This window comes from Castor canadensis, chromosome 12, assembly GCF_047511655.1.
Source record: "Castor canadensis chromosome 12, mCasCan1.hap1v2, whole genome shotgun sequence".
Lineage (NCBI taxonomy): Eukaryota > Metazoa > Chordata > Mammalia > Rodentia > Castoridae > Castor > Castor canadensis.
Genome location: NC_133397.1, coordinates 92190113 through 92218045, shown reverse-complemented (window position 1 = coordinate 92218045; position 27933 = coordinate 92190113). Strand labels below are relative to the sequence as shown.

Below are 27933 nucleotides of genomic sequence, written 5' to 3'. Positions count from 1 at the left end.
AGCTGCTCCCACTAAGTTATGATAGTTAATAAAAAACAATCAGGTTTGTAATTACCCAACAAATACAAAATATTCATTTAGGGTATAACTATATATAAGATAAAAGGAGCAAATAAATGAATACACAGATTAATGAAGGAATTAATCTCAGTGAAGGACATTTATATGAAAGTTTATTTTTCTGTTCTCTTGTCTTGGAACATCAAAATGTATGCTACAGAGAAGAGGCACAGTGAGTTTTTCAATGTTTTAAAAGAGAGCAAGTTCTGACAAAATACTTTGGTTAAAGAAAATAAGAATAAATTTGGAGACTATGTGTGTATACTAACTATGATGTAACTACTGAGCCAACAAAATGTACCAAATAGTCAACTTCTTTGCTAATATGAAAACTGCAATAAGTATGAGAATGAAATAGTAACCAGATAAAAAGAGACATACAATGTCCATTAAATATTGTTTTATATAAAAATAAAACTTAATTCCCTGTAGAGCAGAAGTTTAACATGGATCAAATAAAAACCAAAACATAAGAGAGCTATTGTAACTAAAACACATGGAATTCAATCTAGGAAATAAAGGACTACTGAAGCTCTTAATATTTCAATTTGAAATATCAGAATAAAAAAAAACTAATAGTCAACAAAGTCTACCAAATAGACTTCATCTACCTTTAAGGACCATCTTCAATTAGCAAACCAAACAACTTGCTCTCTAATTATGAAATACCTAACAAACCAGCTTACAAAATTTAAAAAAGCCAATTTTGATAAAAAAAATAGCTGACTAAAAAGGAGTATATTTTAATCAAAATAGAAAAGTGACTTATTTGATTATAATTTCATATGTGGTTATTAATTTTAAATCATATGTCAATTATGTTCATAAAACAATATAAGTAAAGAGTCAACACAAATGAAATCTACTGGGAATCTATTGTTTATTCTGTCCTGGATGAGGCACCAGCAACATAAAGCACCCCCACAACTGATGGGCAGGAAGGTCTGAAACTCTTGAGTCTTAAACAGTATGTAGGAAAAAATAAGTTAAGAGAAGTTACCTAGACATAATAGGAAAATGAGTAAGTAGTAATATTTATCTGAATGTTTGCAGTTTTAACACACACACACACATATATATATATATATATATATATATATATATACTATCTAATATAGACTTAATACTATATTATATAAGTACAAGATTTAATTATGTAAAGGATAAAGGCTGAGAGTAAATCATATTACTCACCAATAAAGATAAGGCTTATCCTCATCAACATTAATGTTATTTAATGGATCCATGCGAAACCAAGTGTGCAGGGTGAAGCTATTCTGTAAGGCCACTTTACAATAGGAGGCAATGCAACTGTCTACAAGGCAATGAGAAAAGGTAAAGGCTCAGCTAAAGAAAATATGAAGGCACGAAGGCAAAACCTGGTCTTCCCAGTTTAAATCAGAAAATTATAAACAACTACAGAAAATAGAAACAATTATCTTATTTACATAGTCTATTAGATACGGTTTGTTGACTATACTATTACTACATTTTCAAACAGTAAATTACATTTCATTTCTACATTACAGTGGATTATAGACTGTTCTTTCAAACTTCCCCTCTATGGGCTCACAGAAAAGAAAAAACTCATCCTTCTCCTCTAACTTCAACAATACAAGGTCCCTTGTACATATGCCTCAGAATTTTCAATTTTCAATGGTTTATGCTAGTTTTCAGAAATATTAAATTTTATTAATGAGGATGAATCTTTGCAGCCCAAAACAACCATGCTAGAGAATATTAATGGAATCTGTATTGGAATACAAGTGTTATTCACAATATTTTTAATGCTCACCACACTGAAACAAGGAGGGGAAAGGATGGGATTTGTTCTTCAGAAACTTAACCATTGAAATCTATGGCTAAAAAAAGGATTGAGATCCATTTACAGGAAGAAAAGCAGTAATACAGGACTTATAATAATAGTAAAATGAAATCTAGCCATTCTAAGCAATGAGAAAAATGATTGCTTACTTGACTTGCTTGATTTATTTTCCTAGAAGATATCTAAATTCCTTCAATAAAAGATTATCGGTATGATTTGATAATTGGCCTTTTCTCCAAATACATACTTTATATTGTTAATAACGACCTTTCTAAAATATAACAAGTAGCTTACATAATAAAAATCCTCTGCACTGCTGAGGTGTAGCTCAAGTGTAGAGGACCCACCTAGGAACCAAAGGCCCTAAGTTCAAATCACAATACTGCCCCAAATCCCCAAATCCTCTGCATACAGTATAAAGTTGAAATTTCTTCAGATTCTACAAGCCGCTTTATACACACTACAACTCCAAGAAACAATTTCAGTTTTATTCTCTTCTACTACCTTATCCCATACTCCAAAGAACAGTGAAATATACCACCTGTTCCACTTGTTTTTCAGCTCCCCTTTTAGGTCATAATGTTGCTGCCACCGTTCAAAACACCCTCTCTTCCAGGAAAATCCCAATCATTCTTTAATACCAAGCAAAAATGCCCTCATGTGTCAAATTTTCCTGAACGTCAACCTAGCGTGGTTTCTCTTTTTCATTATTTTCCCATAAGTCTTAGTACCTATATCTATAATATCACTTATACCTCCTTATACATTTCTTCAAAAGAAATGAGTATGATCTATATTATCAGCCTCATAACTTAATGGTATAGAAAAGAAATCTAGTCAATAAATATTCTCAAAGTGGCCAAAGATTTATAAGTATTTGTTATTTTTAAAATTATACAGATATATGGTAATTCAAATAAGCTAATTCTACAAATGAATATTGCCCATACAGTATCCTTTCAGATATTAATGTTTCAGCAATTGCTTCAGGCAGCTTTATTGCCAAGAACACAGCCTTTCTTGACTTCTTACAAAGGAAAAATATTTTACTTTATTATTTTGTTAACTAGTAAAATGGGAGGGCTGCTAAGTTTCCCAATAGTTAACACCTCCATAGTTTCTCTAAAGCAGAATGTATTTGATTTTAGCTACACCTGACCATTAAGACGAACAGGAGAAACACTGGGGACATGGAGTAATAAAATGAGTGTATGGAATCGTATACATCACCTAACATATATGCTAACTTCTTCACATGTGAGACACCGTAACCCTAACTACTTTGGAGTATGACATTGGGGGGATTGTAGATCCAGGTCAGCCTGGGCAAAAAAAAAAGATCCCATCTCAACAGAAAAAAACTGGATGTGGTACACCTATCATCCCAGCTACATGGAGAAGCATGAAATAGGATTGTGTTCCAAATTGGCCTGGCAAGAAGCAAAAAACCCCATTTCCAAAATAATCAGAGCAAAGACGGATGACGACGTAGCTCTGGTAGCAGAGCTACCTGCCTAGCATGCATAAGTTTAAACCTCAGTACTGTTGTTCCCCAAGCCCAACAACAACAACAAAAAAAGATTTGTGGATTTCAATCTTTTTGCCAGGAACAGCATAACCAATGGCCTTTTGCATCACAAAAGTCACTGGTCACAGCACTATCACTGGGGTGTCCAAAAGAATCCCTTTTCCCCCATTGATCTAAATTCCCATTTAATTCACTAAAAACAACCACTTGCCTTGAAAGTGCATTATCAGTTACATTGTATGAGGGTAGGCAAAAATTAAACATAAAATAGTACATTAAACAAAGAAATAGAGAAAACAAATTGAGATAGTCTACCCTTCAAGTTTTATTTTGAAAACTAAGCAAATATAGAAAACTAAATAAAGGGAGAGATAGCATTCAATAACATTAAGATGGTCTATTCTCTACAAAATGGTCTGGTCACTTAATATAATACAATCAATACAATCAAAAAATAATACAATGGTATTATTTTTCTAACTGATGGTACTAGGGTTTGGACTCAAGAGCCTTGCACTTGCTAAAAAGGCACTCTACTGCTTAAGGCTCACCCCAGCCCATTTTGCTTTGGTTATTTTTGAGATAGGGTCTCAAGTTTACACCTAGGACAGCCTGGACCATGCTTCTTCTGGTTTGAGAAGGAATGTGGAGCTGGGATAACAGACACATGCCACCATGGCAGTATTTATTGGTTGAAATGTGGTTTAGCAAACTTCTCCTGGTCAGGTCTTGAATTGTGATCTTCATACTTACTGCCTCCCAAGTAGCCAAGATTACTGGGGTGAACCACAGCACCCCACTAATTTATTCAACAATGTATACACAAATGCAAATATTCTAGAAAAGCCAAAACTATTTTAAATAGGAAGAACAAAGGTAAAGGATTTATACTACCTGACTTAAGAAGTACTAACCACACAGCCATGATAATAAAGAAAATGTGACATTAACATAAGGACTAAAATGTAGGGCCAAGGGTACAAACTAGAGAGTTCAGACATAGATCCACCAAACTATGGACAATTAATTTTCAAGAAAGGTGTCAAGTAATCCCAAATGAAAGGGATTGTCTCTTCACCAAATTATGCAATGTTTGGGTATGAAAACAAATAAAACTTAATTCCAACTTTGCCACACATCGTATGAAAAATACAAAAATCAATAGAAAATATAAATATAAAACTAAAGTGAGATACCATTACATAACCATTAAAATGTCTCAAATTAATAATGTCTAGGATGCAAATCAACTGAGAGATTCACACTGCTGACGGAAATGTAAAATTTTACTCTGTGGAGAATGATCTGACCGTTTCTCATGAGGGTAAACATATACCTACCATAAAACCTAGCAATCTCATTTAGGTATTTATCAAAAGGTAACAAAACATATGCCCACATGAAGACCTATGCATTATATATTCATTGCAGTTTTATTCACAGTAGCTTAAAACTAGAAATCTGAATGTTTACCAACTAGAGGATGAATGATTAACGTGATATATCAATATAATATATTATTCAGAAAAAAGAGGTACAAAAAAAGTACTGATAAAAGCCATAATGTGGGTAACCTCAAAAGTATTACTGAAAGTAAAAGAAGCCAAACATAAAAGACGAAGCTTGGTGTGATAGTACACATCTGTATTCCTAGCACTGAGGAGGCAGGAAGATGGCCAGGCTAGGCTACATAGTGAGACCTTGTCTGGAAGAAACAACCCTGTATATTGCATGATTTTATTTATAGGATTATCTAGAAAAGGCAAAACTTTAGGAACACAAAATAAATTAGAGGTGGCAAGGGGTAGGAGTTACATGACTTAACAATAAATAAAAATTAAACACATGTAATTAAAACTTACTACAGTGCGATGACCAGAGAAATTGAAAAAAGTATCAGGACCATGTCTTCGTAGCATCTAATCGAGAACTGACAATACTTTCTCTGCTTGTCTTGGCTGAAGACAATGAAACAAAATGTCATTGTCCAAGTTCACCAATAATATACCTCCTCTGTCATTACTGGATTGTTTTCTAACTAGAGAAAAAAATAATTTTCAATTATTTGCTAATCAGGTTAAGAAGAGAACAATTCCCAGTACCAATTCAAATATACGGCTCCCTGGGGGCAATTATTGAACATTAAGTCTCAGTGGACTGATACTGAATACTTCTCCCTCTTACGCAGCTTACCCAGATCCATTTTCTCCTCGAAGCATGCTGAACAGAAGTTTCAATTCCTTGACAGTGATGCTGTAGCTCCCAAGAACCCCCAACATATCAACCAGAAGATCTTCAAAGGAAAATATTCTCTACTATGACATCTGTCAAAGTAATATACCTATTAAACAAAGTTGAGGTTATCAACTGTCAGTTATACACACACATATATATGGAACACAAAATCCTTGTGAATAGTGATTCTAATTAACAATTTACATGCAGAGATCTGCAGACAAAGGGAGATAAAAATATGCAAAGGGACAAATATGTAACATTGAAAACTGGTTATTTACAAATGAAAAACTGATAGTTAACCATATTTTCTATCAGAATTATCTGTTCCTTAATAAAATGGGCTGTTGAAATATTCTTTTGGCTATTAGTAATTTTGAATATGTACTCAAAATTATTTATTAATATATTGGGCATTATTATAAGTGCTTTATATGTATTAAGATCACAAATCTTCATAACAATCCTATGAGCTAAGTACAATTATTATCCCCTTTTAAAAATGAGTAAATTGTGCTATATAACAACTTAAAACACTGCCTAAGAACACAAACATAGCAAGCGGTATAGTCATTATTCAAACGCAGGGAATATGGCTCCAGAACACTCACTCTTACCTATTAGTCTACAACTGGAAGTGTGATTTAAACACAAGACTAGGGACATCAATTATACTAACATGAGTATTTCTGTACATATAACAGACCAGCTCAACAAATAATAATTAAAATTAAATTAATCTCTTGCCACTGGTTATTTTCTATACCCATTATGATCAATATTTTCTTGTAATACTCTGGCTGTTGCAAGATTAAACATCTAAATATGTATGCTTTATCTTCTCAACTTCTAAAGCACTTGCTAAGAATTAAACATACTACACATGTTAATGCATTAAGTAAGGTTAACATTACTTAACAAAAAGGTTAGATAAGGGTAAATTGAAATGATTACTGTTACATAATTTATATTAGCCAGTATCACAAATCAGTAACTGGAATTCAATAAATTATTTATTGTATATTTCAAAACAGAAATTTAGTACATGATTATTTTCATCAATAAGCAATTAACTGAGTCTTCTTTTTTTATTATTATTCATATGTGCATACAAGGCTTGGGTCATTTCTCCCCCCTGCCCCCACCCCCTCCCTTACCACCCACTCCGCCCCCTCCCTCTCCCCCCTACCCCCTCAATACCCAGCAGAAACTATTTTGCCCTTATTTCTAATTTTGCTGTAGAGAGACTATAAGCCATAATAGGAAGGAACTTAACTGAGTCTTCTTAACACCATGACAAGCAAGCCATCTCTCTCATAAAATTATGACAGTGGATATGCCAATTTTCATTGAGAGAGATCTTTTAATGAAAAAAAAAGTTTCATTATTTGAGGACCAAACTGTATGAAAATGTTAGTATGTACAAATCAAAATGTCAGTTTCTAAGAAAGAATTCTGGACAAAAATCCAGAACCTTAAAAACACTAGGCCAAAATGTTCCATTTTTAAGGATCTGGTTGAAATGGCAACCATCATCAGAGTTTCTTTAAATGTTTACATGTAAAAACTTTAGAAAAACAAATTTATATTTGCAATATACAGGATGTATGACACAAAACACTGATCTATTAAATTCATGTGTAGCTGTAATATTTAATTTGTTATATATTTATTGTTCATGAAGACATAACCAGGCAGCTCAATTTAATTTTAGTATAGCAAATCTTCTCTGGACAAGATTTTTAGTTGCAGCATTTTTTATACCACAAGTATGAAATTCTATTATCAATTAACTATAAATGTGTAATCACCTTTTAGTGATAAGTTTACATTATTAACTGAAAAGAACCTCTTTGAACTTAACAACCTACAATACATTCACAGATGGAAACCCAGTAGTGTTTTGGTAGCTAATGAAACTTAAATTTTAAATTGTCTCCTTAAAGTAAGTAAGGTACAGATTTTTTTTTTTTTTTGGATTCTAATTCCCTTTTATCCTATCTTCTCACTATCAGGTTCTTTGTGAATGAAATGCTTAACATAATAAAAAGTGAAATGTTTGTTATCAATATCATTACTGAAAAGAAATCATAAGAGAATTAAGGGGCTTTATATAATAGAAAATGTCAAAATATGAACTTTTTTGGAACTATCCTCCTCACTGTCTTTGCATCCCAATGCCCATGAATTCCATTCTAGCTAATGACAATTTATGTAGTTCTGAACCCTTCTATAATCAAGTGGCAGCTACTTCATTTATTGGGGAAAAATAAAACTTAAGACCTTAGGACCTGCTATAAGGACTGAAAGCTCATATTGTGTTCTTTATACATGTTTACATACGTATTTATACATACAAATGCCTGTTAAGTAACTCTAGAATTTACAGAAGCAATACTAGTACCATATTCATTAAAAAGACATTTTAGAAATGTAAGTCTGCATGTTTTTCTTCAAAAAGTTACCATTACTATCCAACATAGAGAATGAGAAAGCATTCTCTGCAAGGCTATATGCCATTAAAAAAGGAAACAAAATCTGTGGTCTATCAGAAAATTGTTTAGAATCTGAAAGACTGATTTCTGTGAACCATGGATCTTCAGTCTAAAAATCTTCTGGAATTACATGCCTCATACTTCCAAATAGGCTAATCTGACTTTTTTTTTAAGAATCACATACAATATCCTAAAGATAATAAACTTATTTTCTGGAAATAGCTACTGCTCTGGAACCAACAGTCAAGAAACTTCTACTGAAATGCAAAACTTATAGGGAGGTAAAGGGCAGTTGGTGACAAATAGAGTTCAAAGTTATTGTCTGAAATAAGCCATAAGGAAAAATTAATATTTTTGTCTGAAATGTTGTGTAAATTTTATGTTCTATTCCACAATATATGTTCATTTTAATACAGAAATTTCCAAAAACATAGCAGAGTAAAACAGACACGTCCAAAAACCACAGCCTGCTTTTAGATCCTCCTGCCATTTGTCATAGTATCACATATGGGAGACTGAGTACCAGAAAGCTGGGATAATTTGGTAAAAGGCTCACTATTACACAGAACTGAAACATGTGTTGTGATATTTTAAGCATGTAAACATTTAACTATGTACTACATAAAAGTTACTGTTTATTTCTCTGATGGATTTCATAGTACCTACTCCACAGTACTGAATTTTCTAAAACTTAGAAAATCAGAATAGTATTATGTTTGGTTAATACAGTAATTCTGTTCCACCTCTTTCATTCTGCAGTTTTTCCACTAATATAAAGGACCAATTTTCCATGCATTTCTACTTATCTATTTTAACTCAAGGCAGTCTCAATAAATCTATATTATGTAAAAATATAAAACAAGTGCAAGAAACTTTATAAATATAATGATACTTTCCTACCAGACAGTCCCACACCTGCTATCATGTCTTCTACAGCACGTATTTTCAGCAATACTTGTTCAATCAACCCAAATTCTGTGCTAGTCTGTAAATTCCAAGCACTTATTCATACAATGGCTGCAAACTTGCTCCATATTTCTGCTTGACATGTTACACCACAGTGCCCCAAAAAACTCTTGTTATGCAAGTTATACTCTCAGCATCCTGGATAATAAAGTTTGTCTCCAAATCAAACTCTCCACCAACCAGCTGAAAGAAAATAGAAAAAAAAACAGTAACTAGTGACAATGCAGATGGTTATTTACAGCAATAAAACAAAACAATAAAAAATTCAACTAGAAAAAACACATAGCTACCATAAAAATTTCAAGTCATCTGGTGATAAACTCATTTTGACCCAAAATCTAAGAGCAATAAATGAAATAACTAAAACTAACAAACAGGAATACATTTTCCACAAACATGGAAAAGAGTGATTTCAAATCCAGAAGAACAGAGCAAACTATGGTATATGTTTACTGGGTGTAATTCAGAGAAATACCTTAAAAACAGGGTTGTCCTTTAAAAGTGATAGTCAGTAGAAAATACAGAGTTCACTAAGTATCAATTTTAAGATGATGTTAATTTTCTTTTTTGGTATTACTAGACATCCAGAAAAAGAGATTATCACAAAAAATAGCTATGTATAATATCCACATATTGAAGATACAGAAATATGAAACTGATATTAGCACAAACCATTGTAAGTGTTGAAATGATGGGATGAATGTTAAAAAATAAGTTGAAGAGAAAAATATGTAAAGCCTTACAGTACTATATTTAAAATGTGAATTAGGTAAAGAAAGATGGTATAACAACAACATTTGATGTGGCACTATAGCAAATGTATCAAAAGGTATTTTTATTTCCCTAGCAGTAACTGTAGAAATACTGTATGTGTATATAGATATAGATGTGTGTGTGTGTGTGTGTGTGTGTGTGTGTGTGTGTGTGTGTGTGTGTGTATAATGAAATAGTAGAGTAATTCCTACCAGGTCTTTTCTTGTTGTTCAAAAAGTTTAAGTTATTGTTTCTTTAAGAGTTGTATTGAACTAATTTATCAATTTGTGAGAGATTCAATATGTTATCTGTTTTGAATCTTCCAATTGATGAGTGTTACATGCCTTTCTATATTCATTTAGATCTGTGATTTCTTTCATCAACACTTTAGGGTGTTACACGCAGGTCTTGTACAACATTTGTCAAATTTATACAAACAATTCATTTTTTACTGAATATATTTTTAAATATTGGTTTTCATGTGTTCATTCCTAAAATAGAGAAATACAATTAATTTTTATATATTCATCTTGTTCCTGTGATCTTGCTAAATTCACCTTATAGTACCAAAAATGTGTTTTGTACATTCTTTTGTGGTTTTACTTTTTTGCTTTTATTCATTTTCTTTATTTATCCTCTCCCATCTTGCTTCTTATTTTCTTTCATATTCCCTTCCTTTGTATTATTATATAATCACTAATTTTTTATATATTCCTATTTTATTATATAAGTATCTGAGCTCCTTTATTTTCTGTCTTTATTGGGGGTGTTCGTGGTGTTTCCAATTGAATTTTACTACACTTAAATATCTAGTCTGTCTTTTAGTTGTTATTACTATAGTCTGCTTTCTCTTCTCAAATAGAGGTCTCAAAAGAATACTGAGCACTAAGAAGACTCACAGAAAACAGTGAAGGAAGAGCCCATCCCAACAACTGTACAACCCAAAACATAATAGCATCAAACACATGACAAAGAAAGGAATACGATTCCTCTACATTCCATAACACAGCAAAAAAAAAAAAACTGTCCTAAAATACTGAAAATAATTGATACACTAGAAAACAATTCAAAAGTATAGTTTTATTATTATTATTGTTATTGTTGTTTGGCAGTACTAGGTTTTGAACTCAGGGCTTTATTAGGCAGATGCTCTACCACTTGAGCCACTCAGCCATCCCCAAAACTCTAGTTTTTAAAATGGTCAATAACCTCAAAGAGGATTGAAATAAACACATAAATAGAATAAAGATGTCAATTCAAGACTTGGATGAGAATTCACTAAGATGGATGAGGAGTTAGCAAAGATGAAGAGCTTTAAAAAAACTGGAGAGAAATCTTGAAAATGAAAAGCTCAATAAATAAACATTTAAAACTTAGTAAAAAGCACTGCCAATATTCTAGGTCATGAAGAGGAAAGAACATTAGGGATTAAACACAAGGTTGAAGAATTAATTCAGATAGCAATAAATAAAACAATAATAATCAATCATAACTACAACTTTCAAAAACTCTGGAACATGATCAAAAGACCAAACTTAAGATTAGTCCATGAGGTAGAAGAAGAGGATGAGACACCAATTAAAGAAATCTATTCAATGAAATTATGCAGAAAATTTCCCAAATCTAGGGAAAGATATAGACATACAATTACAGGACACATTTATAATCCCAAATAGATATGACCAAAAAAGAACCTCTCCAGTTGACAGCAATGCAAGACTACAAATAAAGAATATTGAAAGCTGTAAGAGAGAAGTGTCAAGCACTGAGAGTAAATAACTGCCAAACTAGATTACCATATCTAGCAAAATTTTCCTTTAAAAGTGATGGAGAAATAAATACCTTCCAAGATGAGCACAAAGTAAAGTAGTAAGTGACCACTAAGCCAGAAATGTAAACACACTTAAAGGAATATAATGCAAGATGAAGAAGAAAGTCAGTGACAAACACAAGAGCTTGAGAAAGAATGAACTTCATTACAAGAGATAAGAGCAATTAAACATGTTCAATGTAGCAAACTACCACACTCCTAAATGAGTAAGGGAGAACAAAAGGAAGAAAGAGAGCTTGACTAAACTATGGGAAAAACCAACAAAATTAGAGGAATTAGCACATATCTTTCAATGATAACCCTAAATGTAAACACTTTTAAATCACCAATTAAAAGATGTAGACTAGGTGATGTGATTAAAAAACAAGATCCAACTCTTTGTGGCTGCAAGAAAGGCAACTCACTGACAAGAAACACCCAGACTGAAAGTGAAATAATATACCAAGCAAATGGAATCCAGAAGCCAAAAGGAGTAGCTACACTCCTATGTGATAAAATAGATGCTAGGCAAAAATTAGTCAGAAGAGAGAAAGAAAGAAAGTATATACTAATCAAGGGAATAATCCATCAAGAAGTTACAGTGATTGTAAATATATATGAATGGATGTTGGTGCATCCAATTTCATAAAATAAACACTAATGGACATGAAGAGATAGATAGGTCCAAATGCAGTAATAGAAGAAAATTTTAATACCCCACTCTCATGAACAGATAAATCATCCAGACAGAAAATTAACAAAGAAACTCCAGAGTTGAACTGTACTGTAGATCAAATTAATGTGACAGACACCTACAGAATAATCAATCCACCAACTATAAGACTACACATTCCTCTCAAGAGCCCTACATTCTCCAAAGTAGATCACATATTAAGCTATAAAGCTACACAAATTTTTTAAAAAGACATAATTCCTGTATGTTATCAGATAATAATGGATTAAAACTAGAAAGCAGAGAGAAAAATTTACAGTAAATCAAGAATTGAACAAATCATGAGGGAAATAAAAAACTTCCTAAAATCAAATGAAAATGAAAACACTACTTACCAGAATCTATGAGCTACAACAAAGGCAAAAGCAATTCTAACAGGAAAATTTATACATTTGAGTACTTATATTTTTAAAAATTAGGGAGTTTTCAAATAAATAATCTAATGATGTAACTCAAGGCATTAGAAAAGAACATAAACAAGCCAAACCAAAACTCAGTAGAAGAAAATAAATATTGAATATTAGACCTGAGATTAATAAAATTGAAACTGAGGGAGTAATACAAAGGACCAATCAAACCAACACTTGGTTCTTTGAAGAGAAAAACAGGATTAACAAATACTTAGCCAACTAACCAAAAGAAAAAATGAGAACATTGAAATAAAAAAGAGTAGTGATAAAAAGGTAGAAATCACAATAGATACCACTGAAATTCAGAGGATCATTAGGAGTATTTTCTTAAAAAACTTATCCTTCAATGAACTGGAAAACCTAGAAAATGGATAAATTTCTAGACACATAAGACCTACCAAAATTGAGCCAAGGTATAGTAAATTACATATTTATATATAAATCTGCAATAAGCAATGAGAGTGAAACAGTAATAAAGATTCTCCTAAAATAGAAAAGTCCAGGACTTAACAAATTCACTGCTAAACTCTATAAGGCATTTAAAGAAACTAATATCAGTGTTTCTGAAGCAAGTATGACCCCCAACACCAAAACAGGTATCAAGGACAAGGACGAGGAGAGGAGGGGAGAAGGAAAAGGAGGAGAGGGAAGGGGAGGGGAGGGCAGGGGAGGGGAGAGGAGAGAGGAGGGGGAGGGCAGGGGAGGGGAGAGGAGAGAGGAGGGGAGGGGAGAGGGGAGGGGAGGGGAGAGGAGAGGAGGGGAGGGGAGGGGAGAGGAGAGGAGAGGAGAGAAAAAACAACTTGCTTAATGAACAGATGCAGACATACCTAATAAAATGCATGCAAAGAAATTCTACATGTTAAAAACAATATACACAGTGATCAATTTGGTTTCATTTGATGAATGCAAAGATGGTTCAATACAATAGAGCACATAAATAAAATCAATCACGAAAAGCAGATGATCATCTCAACAGATCCAGAAAAAACAGCCTTTAACAAATTCATTATGCCTTCATGATAAGCACTTGCAAGAAAGTGGGAATGGAAGGATTACTCAACATAATGAAAGCTACATACAATAAACTAACATCACACTGAATGGAGAAAAACTAAAAGCATTTGCTGTAAAATCAGGAATGAGACAAGGGTGTCCACTCTCACCACTCTTACAAAGTACAATGCTTGAAATACTAGCCAGAGCAATAAGACAAGAGAAAGAAATAAAATGGATGCAAAAAGGATAGGAAGAAGTCAAAATGTCCCTATTTTTATACTGAAAAACCCTACAAGCCTCATCCATAGGATTCAGATCTGAAAAAGACTATCAGCAAAGTTCCATGACACAAAATCAACTGATAAACATCAGTAGCTTTTCTATGCACCAATAACAAACACACTGAAAAATGAGTCAGGAAACAATCTTATTCATAACAGTAGCCAAAAATAAAAGCCTCCTACACATAAACTTAACCAAAGATGTTAAAGACTTCTACAACAAAAAATATAAAACACTGAAGAAAGAAATTATCGAATACTCTAGGAGCTGGAGAGCCCACTCTTGTTCATACGTTGGCAGAAGTAACACAGTGAAAATACCCATACTACCATCAAATTTTCAATGATATTTTCTCCATACCCCTATTTCCTACTTCCACCTTTTCCCCACCCCCATTTCTTATATTACTCAATTTCTGATTCTTATTTGATCAACCAGTGCTAAGTTCACAGGTCATCCTTTAGGAACCAGAGTTTTGTTCCTATACAGCTTTCTTGGGGAGGCAGATAAGGGAACCAATTGTTTCTCATTTATTCAAATATTTGGTTTACTGTTGAACTGTTGACCTCAATACTCAGCAGGTTTTCCCACATATGCTAGGAAGTAGCAAAGAAACAGATCCCAACAGATGCAGAAATCACAACATGAGGCCAATGTGGGAAGGGGATTAAGAAGTAGTGAAGAGGTCTGGTACAGATGAACCAGTGTTGGTTGCAATATACATATACATGGAAACAATGCTAGGATTTTCTCTGTATAGCTATCTGAATCTCAAACAAGCAAAAAGGCTATGTCTTTCTTATTATCTCTCATGTTTTCTCTTCAACAAAATCGGATACAAGAGGGCTGAACAGGGTCTGCAACGGAGGGCAGGGGAGGGGAGGGGAAGTGGCTGAAACAATGTCTATACATGTCAGCAAATGTAAAATGGTAAAATAAAAAAAGAAATCACAGCATTGAAATTTAAATATGAAAAAAAGAAATTTAAATACTTCCCAGCTCAACAACTAAATTCAAAAGATAATGAATTGAGTCAAATGTCAGAGGATGCAGAAGCCTACTGTTAAAAATAATCAGCGACCTCAAACAGGATTCAAATAGGTAAATGCAGTCAGGAAATCAATTCAAGAACTAGACAAGAAAGTCAGCAACACTGATGAGAAATTCAGTAAGGAAATATAAATTATGGGGGAAAACATATAGGATTCTTAGAAAAGAAAACCTCAACAAATTAAATATCAGCAGACAAGATCAAACAGATGAAAGGCTATTATAAACAGATTGAGAATTTCTTGAATATATAGGCAGTGGAGTATTATTTACCCTTAAAGAAGAAGGAAATTATGCTGTGTACAGGTAAATGGATGGAACTGGAGACCACTGTTTTAAGTCAAGTAACCAGGTTCAGAAGGACAAAGGTTGCATATTTTCACTCATATGTGAAAGCTAAACACAAAAAGATACACATACACATAAATACATACACGATTGTATAAATATATATATGCATATATATATGTATTTATATATGTATATAAATATGTTTGTAATGGTGGGACTGTTTCAGTGGATTGGGGGAGGGGAGAGAAGAAGAGAGAATGATAGAGTAAATAATATCAGAACACACTGCATATAAGATGATGATACAACTGAACTCACTGAAGACTGTTGAATAATACAGGGTAGGGTGACAGAAAGAGAAAGGGAGTTAATCTGATCAAAATATGATATATGCATGTGTGAAATACCACAGTGAAACCCCTTTTGAACATTAACATACATTTTTTAAAATGAAGGACAGAAATGCAAAACAGGTCCTGTTTGTGGTGGCTACTAATGGGCAGGTGAATATAGAGTGTTAAGAATGAATACAGTCAATGTACTTTATATACTTGTGTATAAAATAGAACAATTCAGGTTGTAATTTTTTAAGAAGGGGGAAGGAAATGAGGGAGAATGATACAGAGGTGAATCTAACCAAGGTACATAGTAAGTAAATGGAAATGTCACAATGAAACCCTATTGGTACAACAAATATACACTAATAAAAATGTTTAAATTTTTTAAAAGAGTGATGGTAAGGATAAGAGGATGAGTGTAATTATGGTTGTAATTACAGAATACTTCTCTAGTTACCTATCTTAAATCAGATAACTGGCAAAGAATCCACTGCCCCAAAATAACTGATATATCAAATTTAATAAAATATACTAAAATTATTTTCATCTCTCCTTTTTACTTTTTTAATGTGGCTACTAGAATACTTAAAATCATTTCTGGCTCACCATGTATTTCTATTATCATGATGTTTTAGAAGCTAATTATCTAGCAGGATAAAGGAAACAATATATAAAACTACTAAAGTAGAAGCCCTTGGTAAACAGATGGCATTATCCAACAGATTATAAATAGAAAAGAATAAAAGGACAGACTAATTTAATACATCTTTGTAAAGAAGGTGAGATCTTCACTGAAATTGGAAGGCTGGGGAAGATGTTATCATTCACTTGTAAATACAAAGTGCCCTTTAGTAGAGTAAAAGAGATATACAGCATGAAATATAGTAAAAGGGCTGAACAAACAAAGCAGAGAACAGGTGGAAAACGGAAAGCAGAGGGACAAGGTGAGATTACAAAAGGGCTGCCAAAAAAAAAAATGAAAATGCAAAACAATTTGTTCACTTAAAAAGCAGGATTGTAGCTAGCAAAGTGACTCAAGTGGTAGAATTCCTGCCTAGCAAGTATGAGGGCCTGAGTTCAAGCCTCAGTACCACCACAAAAAAAATTAGAAAGTCAATTAAAGAATTTTTAAATACACAGTGAAACAAATTAGAACAGAAATGAAGTACTAGTAAGCTATTACAGTAACCTAACTCATCATAATGAAACATAAGCCTATAAAAATGGGGATGGGAAGAAAATAAAAAACATATTAAAATATTTAATTAACTGTAGAAAATTTCACATGAGAATTAGATAAATCTTTGATTTTGGAAATACTGGGGTTTGAACTCAGGGTCTCAGTCTTGCTAGTCAGTTGCTCTACCACTTGAGCCATTCTGCCAGCCCAAATATTTTACCCAATTCATCAATTTCTCTTAACAAAACACAGATTATCCTAGATTCACCAAAAAAATTTCTGACTTTTCTAAAGAAAGACCAAATTCCATAATACCACTCATGGTTCTATAAACTCTAACATCATCCAATCTTCCTAAATTCACCCTCTGCCATGTTTCTTGCTGTGTCCATTATCTCTCTCACATTGGGTTGCTTTTCTTTCTGCATTGGCAAAAGTATTTAGAGATACACTCAAAAACACAGGCCCACATACTTTTTACTCTCTCTCAAAACCATAGTAATTCTTCAAGGATCAACTTAAATTTTACCTCCTAAGTAAGGCCTTCTGCAATATTTCTTTTCAAAATTAAGAATATCAATTTCTCTGCTCTCCAACACTTTTCTGTAAACTATAAATATTCTACTACATATTACATTAATGTAATTTTTATGCAAGACAAAAGATGAAATAAAACATACAAAAAAAACTCTTTAAAATGGAAGCAACTTAAGAATATGGTACCAGGCAGCAGTACCATTTATCTCTTTAGACATCTAAACTATGAACGACTTACATCATCTATTACATTGACAGTGTCCCTTTGTAAAGAAATAATTTCTCTTATTATGAAATTTGGGAAGAAATACATGCCAACAAACTAGTATGCTTTCTTTTACTAGACACTCAGAATGATATAAACCATTACATTATCATTTTTGCCTTTGGCTGCTAGGAAATTAAAACTAATTTAATGATCAAAATTCTGTAACTATTTTTTAATCTCCAGTTTCCATTTTACTCTCCTAAAACGTCTTTTGCTTTCTTTCTCTTAGTCTACAGATATCTTTACTGTAAGGAAATTCAAATTACTTTTAGAAGTACAATATAAATTAAAAAGCTCTTGTATTATTTCTGATGACAGGATCTTCAAAATAAAACTACATGTTATGCAATTTTACAAAGAAAAAATGTAAGTGGAAACATAGCATAATTAATAATTACCATTTGGTAAAGATATCATATGCTAATTTATGCATATAACCTTTAATTCTCATAACTCTCAGTGATATAACTTTTTTAACCTGCCAAAGATCCCAAAGCTAGAGTCAGCATCAGAATTTAAATCCATGTAGTCTCAACATCTAAAAGAATTAGTAGCAGAGAAACCACACCCCAAGACAAATACATGGATTTGTACCAGTCACCTAACCTTCAAGACCTGCCATTAACCATCTGCATGCATCATAAATGACTTCTTGATCATTATTTAATAGAAAGAAAATATTCTATAATTTTAGCATAAACATAATAAAACCTAATGATCATCAGAAACAAAAGCAAGTAAAATAGAAAATTACTTGTTTCTCTTTGCTTTACACTCATTCTATAGTATAGAAATAACTATACCTAGTGAATAACACAAGCCACTACAGTCTATGAAGACTCTAGGGAAGGGAGAGAAAACAAAGCGAGCAATGAACAGACAATAAGCCTATCTAAAAACATATCTTTATATATATATATGTATATGTCCAGTTAGCAGTCCAAGTGATAGAGCACTGGGCTACTGGCTACCAAGCATGAGACCCTGAGTTTAAAACCCAGTACCACAAAAAAGAACAACACTGAGATTCATCCTAATGAGGAGAAAAGAAGGTGATGGGAGGTGAGTACGTTAACATATATTATGTGTTTGTATGCATGTATATACATATCTATTTATATATGTATACACATATATATGTAGAGAGAGATATGTTTTATTGCTTTCTTTGTGCTTTATTACATTCTGAAGCAAATTATTTTATCTCAGTTCACTGATCTTCTTGGTAGACTATGGAGAGCTGATTATGAGAAGCCTGTGAGGACATTAGCACTGGTGTACCCAATGTTCTGTAGGCTGAGTTCAGCACAGCCCAAGCCACAGAATAAGGTGAGAATAAGATGCAGAGCAGCTGCTGTCCCTAAGATGTTTCTGCAGGTTGAGATTGTCACAGCCATGGCCACAGAAGAGGAAAATGCAAAACAGCTGTTTTCCTAACTTGTTTACATTCAGAAAAGCAAGAACACACATTCCTCTTGTTGTAATGTCACACCCCTCCATGAGAAGAGCTCCTTCACCCTGTTTACCACTGGGTATAAAAGACTCACTGAGATTGAAGAAGATGGCAGGAAGAGGGAGGAAGCAAAAAGAGTGCCTCCTAAAGTAAAATCTTGGAGAGACGCTGGAGATACACCTTACAGGAAAAGCCACCGAGAAGAGGCAAAACTTTGACTCCTCCACACCTCTAGCCTGTGCATAGCAACTCCACTTCACATGAATGGAGAAACCAGGAGGGCTCTAGTGCCGCCACCAGAGGGCAGTTCCCAGATGTCTTGGGATGACGCAGATCACAAGGTGAGCTTAGCGGCACGTGGTACTCCCACAGACAACCCTGGGCCAGATCAGAATAGCCCCCTGGACAAACTGATCCCCCCTAAGGGAAAAAAGAAAAAAAACAGATAAGCAATAACAACAAAAAAGACATGTAGCAAAGAGAGCGGGGCATCCTGAGCACCAAAAAGGGGGGGAGGGGAAATCCCTCACAACAAGCCGGATGGAGAAGGCAGGAGCGGCTGCACACGCACAGCAACCAGGAGTGGGAAAGCTTGTAAAAGTGGCACTGGGAGGAAAACTCCACAGGAGAGGGGGGAAGACCCACTTCCCATGAGAAGTGTAAATAAACATGCAGGCCTGAGAAAGCTGGTGCAGTGTCACCTACCTCAGTGTGCTTGGAAAGGAGAAAGGTTGCAGCAGTGGCAGTCACACCCAGGAGAACTCTAAGTCAACAAAGCTAAGTGAGTGTTACGCTCACACCTAAGATTTGCATAAATAAAGCCTCCAGCAACAGCAGGCTGACAGCAGTGGGGAGGTAAGCCACAGCATCAGATAGCCATTCACAAAACTGTCTCCAGACACTGAAACGATATTGCATTTGAACTTGGGACAATTTGTGGTGGTTTTTTTTTTTGTTTTGTGTTGTTTTTCTGTTTGTTTTCCCCCCTTTGATGAGACAATGACAGAACTACTTCTGAGACACCATCTCCAGGAATGGAGGCTGAGGAACGAACACCAAAATTATTAAGACTGAAACTTTACTGCATTTGAACTTGGAGGTTTTTATTTATTTCATTTATTTTTTATTTTATTTTTTTCAATCCTGTCTCTGTCTCTCTAATGGCTGTTCAGCTTACTGTTGATTAGTACACTATCAAAGTGTTTATATCTTTGAAACTTTGTGTTTGTTTGTTTCTTTTGTTTTTTTATACTTGTTTATTTCTTTTTCCCTTTTTCTTTAAGTTCTTTGCATTCCATCTCCTCTCACCCTTCCATTCTAAATATTACCATTGTTCTTATTACAGCCTAGAAAATACTTAATTGCACACAGTACAGGGACAGTAACAACATCAAGGGCAATGATGGGAAGACAGAAAAAACAGGGAAACCAGTTTCCCCACAGCACAAAGTTAGGTTAGTACAGGAACCAGAGGGAAATGAAGAAAATAGCTACTCAGATCCAGACTCCAACAAAATAAAGATAAACTATGCCAACGAACCAAATGAAGCCCACAAGAATAATCAAAAAGAAGAAATACTACAGGTAATCAATGAGAATTTTATAGAGATGATACTGGATAGGGTCAACCAAAATGTACAGGAGACACTCAAGAAATTCCAAGACAACAAAAATAGAGAATTTAAAACAACACAGAAGAAATAAAAGAAACCATAGAAGCACTGTATAAACACCAACGTGAAACAAAGAACACAATTAATAAAGAGATAAATGAGCTCAGGACAAAAATAGACAACAGTAAAGAGGAAACGACTCAGGATATTGAAAACCTCAGAAAAAAGAATGAAACACAATTGCAAAACAAAATGGAAGGCCAATCCAGCAGAATAGAACAAACAAAAGACAGAATCTCAGAACTCCAAGATGAAATGGAAATTAAAGGAAAAACTGAAGAACTATTAGTTAAACAACTCAAAACCTGTGACAAGAAAATACAAGAACTCACTGAATCCATCAAAAGACCAAACCTGAGAATCATGCGCTTCGGAGAAGAACAGGTGAAAGCAAAGGGAAGGCATAATATATTCAACAAAATAATAACAGAAAATTTCCCAAATCTAGAGAAATCTGTTCCCATAAAGATGCAAGAGGCCTCCAGAACACCAAACAGACCAGACCAAAATAGATCTACGCCACGGCATATTATAATTAAAACAACAAATAGAGACCTGAGGAAGAATACTGAAGGCTGTAAGAGAGAAAAAACAAATAACATACAAAGGTAAACCCATCAAAATCACAGCAAACTTCTCAACAGAAACATTAAAAGCAAGAAGAACGTGGGGTAAGATCTTCCAGGCAGTGAATGAAAATAACTTCAATCCAAGGATACTCTACCCAGCAAAACTATCATTCAAAATAGATGGTGCAATAAAAGTCTTCCATGATAATCAGAAACTACAACAATATGTGATCACAAAGCCACCACAACAAAAGATTCTTCAAGGGATTCTGCACACAGAATGTGAAACCCAACATAACCATGAAAGGACAGGCAGCATCAAACTACAGGAAAACAAAAAGAAAGTAGAGAGTAACCTCAACTTAGGTACACACAATCAAACTTTCAAACAACTAAGACAACTAAATGACAGGAATCATCACATACCTATCAGAACTAACACTTAATGTTAATGGACTTAATTCACCCATCAAAATGCACCGCTTGACAAAATGGATAAAAAGGAACATCCAACAATTTGGTGCTTACAGGAGACCCATCTCACCGACAGAAATAACCATAGCCTTAGGATGAAAGTCTGGAAGAAGACTTACGAAGCCAATGGCCCCCCCAAAACAGGCAGGAGTAGCAATACTTATCTCTGTCAAAGTAGACTTCAAACCTACATTGAACAAATGAGATAAAGAAGGACATTCCATACTAATAAAAGGGGAAATAGACCAAAAGGAAATAACAGTTATCAACCTATGTGTACCAAATGTCAACGCACCAAATTTCATCAAACATACCCTGAAGGACCTAAAATCATATATTAACTCCAACACAGTGGTTGTGGGAGATTTTAAAACCCCATTATCATCAATACATAGGTCATAAAAACAAAAAATCAATAAAGAAATCCAAGATCTAAAATATACAATAGATCAAATGGACCTACTTGATGTGTACGGAACATTTCATTCAACTTCTACACAATATACATTCTTCTCAGCAGCCCATGGAACCTTCTCCAAAATAGATCATATCCTAGGGCACAAAGCAAACTTCAGCATATATAAGAAAACAGAAATTATACCGTGCATACTATCTGATCACAGTGCAATAAAACTAGAACTCAACAACAAAAGTAAAGACAAAAAACATGCAAACAGCTGGAAACTGAATAACTCATTACTTAATGAACAATGGGTCATTGATGAAATAAAACAGGAAATTAAAAAGTTCCTGGAAATCAATGACAATGAAAACACCACCTACCGGAACCTATGGAACACAGCAAAGGTAGTCCTCAGAGGAAAGTTTATAGCCATGAGTGCATATATTAAAAAGACTGAAAAATCACAAATCAATGGATTCTCTGCTGAATTCTAATCAGACCTTTAATGAAGAACTGATACCAACCCTCCTTAAACTGGTCCACGAAATAGAAATTGAAGGGAAACTGTCTAACACATTTTATGAAGCCACTATTACACTTATCACAAAACCACGCAAAGACATCTCCCAAAAGGATAACTATAGGCCAATCTCCTTCATGAACATTGATGCAAAAATCCTCAACAAAATAATGACAAACCAAATTCAACAGCACATCAAAAGATCATTCACCACGACCAAGTAGGCTTCATCCCAGGAATGCAGGGGTGGTTCAACATATGAAAATCAATAAACGTAATAAACCACATTAACAGAAGCAAAGACAAAAACCACTTGATCATCTCAATAGATGCAGAAAAAGCCTTTGATAAGATCCAACACCATTTCATGATAAAACCTCTAAGAAAACTAGGAATAGAAGGAAAGTACCTCAACATTATAAAAGCTATATATGACAAACCTACAGCCAGCATTATACTTAACAGAGAAAAACTGAAACCATTCCCTCTAAAATCAGGAACTAGACAAGGTTGCCCACTATCTGCACTTCTATTCACCATAGTACTGGAATTTGTAGCCAGAGCAATTAGGCAAGGAGAAGGAATAAAAGGAATACAAATAGGTAAGGAAACTGTCAAAATATCCCTATTTGCAGACGACCTGATCCTATACCTTAAAGACCCAAAAAACTCTACTCAGAAGCTCCTAGACACCATCCATAGCTACAGCAAGGTAGCAGGATATAAAATCAACATAGAAAAATCATTAGCATTTCTATACACTAATAATGAACAAACCGAAAAAGAATATATGAAAACAATTCCATTTACAATAGCCTCAAAAAAAATCAAATACCTAGGTGTAAACCTAACAAAAGATGTGAACGACCTCTACAAGGAAAACTATACACTTCTGAAGAAAGAGATTGAGGAAGACTATAGAAAGTGGAGAGATCTCCCATGCTCATGGAGTGGTAGAATCAACATAGTAAAAATGTCTATACTCCCAAAAGTAATCTACATGTTTAATGCAATTCCCCTCAAAATTCCAAAGACATTCATTAAAGAGATTGAAAAATCTGTCGTTAAATTTATATGGAAACACAAGAGGCCATGAATAGCCAAGGCAATACTCAGCCAAAAGAACAATGCTGGAGGTATCACAATACCTGACTTCAAACTATATTACAAAGCAATAACAATAAAAACAGCATAGTACTGGCACAAAAACAGACATGAAGACCAGTGGAACAGAATAGAGGACGCAGATATAAAGCCATTAGATCACAGCAAATAATCATTGCAGTTGTAACTTGTAGCCTTTAAAATTGCCTATACTTCACAGCCCTACTTATGACCATTCTAAAGAGTTATAAAACTCTTTAAAAAGAAAACGTACAAGATGTTAATTGCCTCCAATTCACTCTGAATCCCTGGGCTTCTAATGCAGATTCTGGGTGGAATCCCATGGCAAGCCTATTTCCAAAGGGTCCTCTCCTCATCCTCAGCTACCTATGCTCAGGTTCTGTCCTTTCTGGCGGCTTTTGGGTGCCTGGTGATAGCTGTGCCTTCTGTACTCATTAGGGCTATTGGAGCATCAACAGGTAAATCTCTTACATCTTCATCATAGTGACAGTTAGCTTTTCAACAGCCACCAGCTGCTCTCTCTACTTCTCTTACCCAGGGAGTTAATTCTTCTTCATTCATAGTTCCATCTATGCCTCTGTTATAGAATTCAGCAAATTTTGTTATACTTTAGTGATCTCCACATTTTTGATTTCTCAATTGATCACATTTGTGAGGCAGCTCCCAAACCAAGTTTATAGATAGGAAGAGGACCAGTGAGAAGAGCTGCAATGTAGTCTCTTTCCATGCACACGGGTAATTAGGCTGCAAGAAAGAGACTACGGGTGTCCTTTTAGCTCCAAGTAGTTGAAAAGAAATTCTATGACCAGTCTAAGAGCATTTATTTTCTTGTGGTTCTATGTAATGCCCTACCATCACTGCAGAAAAAGAGCATATATCTCAACAGCAAGCTCTGGCAAATGTTGGAAACTGACAGTCACTGGCACCCCTAGAAGCCAGCACATGTCAGATATTTCCATATGACCAACACATAGACTGCTCCTAAGTAGACTAACAGTGTGATCCTGAGATGTTTCAAAACTATCTGGTAAAGAGTATGCTCCAAGATAGATAAAGTGCATGACACTCAGTTGTTGGTATGGCTTTGTTTTTACTCAACAGACTGGAACCAGACTGGATATGGGTTTCCAGACCCCAAGGACAATGAAGAAGCAGACATGATCCTCCCAGTTGTTCTACAGCACCTCTGTCCTGTGTACATTTCCTTCTTTGGTCTTGGTGCAGTTTCTGCAGCTGTCATGTCCTCAGCTGACTCTTCCATCCTGTCAGCAAGTTCAATATTTGCTCGGAACATCTACCAGCTTTCCTTCAGACAAAATGTAAGAGCAATTTTTTAATTTGTCATTTATTATTGTTGTTGCCATTATCGTTGTGTTTATTTTGCACACTGAATTACAGGTTGAGCTCCATAATTTAAAAATGTGAAACTTTGTTTTATGCACAAAATTATTTAAAATACTGTATAAAATTACTCTGGGGCCATGTGTATAAGGTATATATTAAAAAATTTATTTATTTTTTAGACTTAGGTCCTATCACCAAGAGAATCTCATTATGATATGTAGTATTCAAAGTAAAAAAATAACCCTGAAATCCAAAACACTTCTGGTCTCAAGCAAGGAATGCTCAATCTGGATATATGTTTTAATAGTCTATATTAAAATCTCACCCTGATTTGATTAAAAATACAAATTTAATTTATTTATGCTGTAATGGATATTATCAATACATGTTATCATCTTGTTAATACTAAAAGGAACAAATCAATATAACTATTTCCCAAGAAATCGTCTATTCTGATTAAATATCCCAGAAGTCGGGTGAGCTCTGTGAAAGCAGGGTGTAAGTTTTCACGCATATTTGTGTGACATCTGGAGTGCTCTTCCTTTGAACTCCAGTCTACCTTTGTCATAAGATACCCACTCAATTTGATTTTCCTCCTAAATCAAGTGGCCATAGGATAGGTAGCTTCTGAGGTCTCTCTAAAGCCTTTCTTCCCTGACTAATGCTTGGCTTCTTGCTAGGTTTTTTTCCTAGCTCATGGTTAGCAAAATGGCCCCACTGTTCGTTTTTACCAAGAGAATGTTCTGGAAAAGCCTTTATAAGGCCCTAGAAGGTGATCTGCCTTAAAGAGGGCAGCATGTATGTTATGTTGGGTTGGCCCTTAAGACTGAGCCATTTAACCCAGGCGACTTCTTCACACCAGTTTTCAAGCATAGAAACCTATGCTGTTCTTTGCCTAAATAAGCCAACACGCCAAGTGCCGTGCTGACCCTGAATGTGTTTCTTCCAGGCATCAGACAAAGAAATTCTCTGGGTCATGAGAGTTACAGTGTTTGTGTTTGGAGCTTCTGCCACAGCCATGGCCTTGCTGACGAAGACCGTGTATGGGCTTTGGTACCGCAGCTCTGACCTCGTCTACATCATCATTTTCCCACAGCTGCTCTGTGTCCTCTTCATCAAGGGGACCAACACGTATGGGGCTGTGGCAGGCTACATTTCTGGGCTTTTCCTGAGGATAACTGGCAGAGAGCCATACCTGTACCTGCAGCCCTTGATCTTCTACCCAGGTTATTACTCTGATAAGAGTGGTATATATAACCAGAGATTTCCATTTAAAACATTCTCCATGGTTACCTCATTCCTAACCAACATTTGTGTCTCTTACCTGAGTATCTATTTAAAAGTGGAACCTTGCCACCAAAATTAGATACATTTGATGCTGTTGTCGCAAGGCACAGTGAAGAAAACATGGATAACACAATTCTTGTCAGAAATGAAAATATTAAGTTAGATGAACTTGCACCTGTGAAGCCACAACAGAGCATAGCTCTCAGCTCAACTTTCACCAATAAAGAGGCCCTCCTTGACATCGATTCCAGTCCAGAAGGGTCTGGGACTGAGGATAATTTACAGTGACCCATCTAAACAAAATACTGCTTTCCCAAACAGCACTATAGTAGGGTAATCTTGTAAAGATGGATTGCAGCATATAAAACACACATTAAAACATAACCAACATTCAGGAGAACAAAAATCCCGTAGACAGTAAAAGTAAGTGCTAGAGGAGAAATTCAGGAAAAAAATCACATGCAATTAGATAAAACACACGCCAGGCAAGAAGGAAGCAGCTATGAAAGTAACATTATTTCTCATCCATAGTCATTTTGATTTCTATGCTGCATAGTTTTGTTAGGTCTATAAAAATTAGTAAAGCCCCAATTTAAGAACACATGACCAAACAGCATTGTCTTTATTGTGAAAGCAGGAAGTGCAAATGAAAGAGCCTGAAAAAAAGGAGATTGGATGGTCTTGATCACACTTGTTGGCTAGTACGTGAGCCTGTCTAATGTTGGCCTAGAGACTAAGTCACAGCTGCTCCAATGAGCAGTGCACTGAGTTAGCCAGCTGATTTTTCTTGATTAACCCCTTCTTTCATGATGTGAAGTATAGCACTTGCTGAATGTGCAATCAGGCTTTGTTTTGGTTTGTTTTTTGTGTGTGGTGCTGGGGATGTAACCCAAATCCTTGCATGTGCTGGGCAAGCACTCTATCCCAGCCCCACAATCTGTCTCTTTTAGTAAAGACCTATATTATTCTGATCATAAACAAAAGAAACACAAAAATACTGCATAGTGGCGATTTGTGTGTGTGTGTGTGTGTGTGTGTGTGTGTGTGTGTGTGTGTGTGAACTGCTAGGACAATAGAGACCATTTTGGAAAAAGAACACTGGGCTCTGAGCATACCAGTCACTACCACAGGCTTAAAATAAGGGTATGTGGAACCCAGAAAGATCATCAGGAGAACTTACAACAATAAATCAAGAAGGGCATTACACAAAACTGGATAGGAAGAACAGGTTTTTGTCTTCAGCTGAAGAATAGAAAGTTTTGCCACATGGTAAAAGATGTAATGTCTTGCCTTACTTACTATCTAAATCAGTATTGGGAGTGAAAGTG

General features: G+C 34.7%; 2 protein-coding genes across 2 annotated transcripts in view; one reads left to right on the top strand and one right to left on the bottom strand.

The window, feature by feature from the left end:
* LOC141414736 (uncharacterized) overlaps positions 1 to 27933 on the bottom strand; it is a 151471-nt gene that overhangs the window by 97328 nt on the left and 26210 nt on the right. Inside the window, exons 4-8 of the mRNA XM_074049038.1 lie at positions 25159 to 25280; positions 9059 to 9292; positions 5607 to 5754; positions 5276 to 5451; positions 1255 to 1375 (exon numbers count right to left, since the gene is read on the bottom strand). The gene's annotated coding sequence lies outside the window, so the exon portion shown is untranslated. The remainder of the gene's footprint in view (positions 1 to 1254; positions 1376 to 5275; positions 5452 to 5606; positions 5755 to 9058; positions 9293 to 25158; positions 25281 to 27933) is intronic.
* On the top strand, positions 24273 to 26983 carry LOC109679332 (high affinity choline transporter 1-like). Its single transcript, XM_020154568.2, is given in 4 exon segments — positions 24273 to 24432; positions 25076 to 25293; positions 26268 to 26643; positions 26646 to 26983. Coding segments are annotated over 4 exon segments (1002 nt in total). The 3' UTR covers positions 26894 to 26983.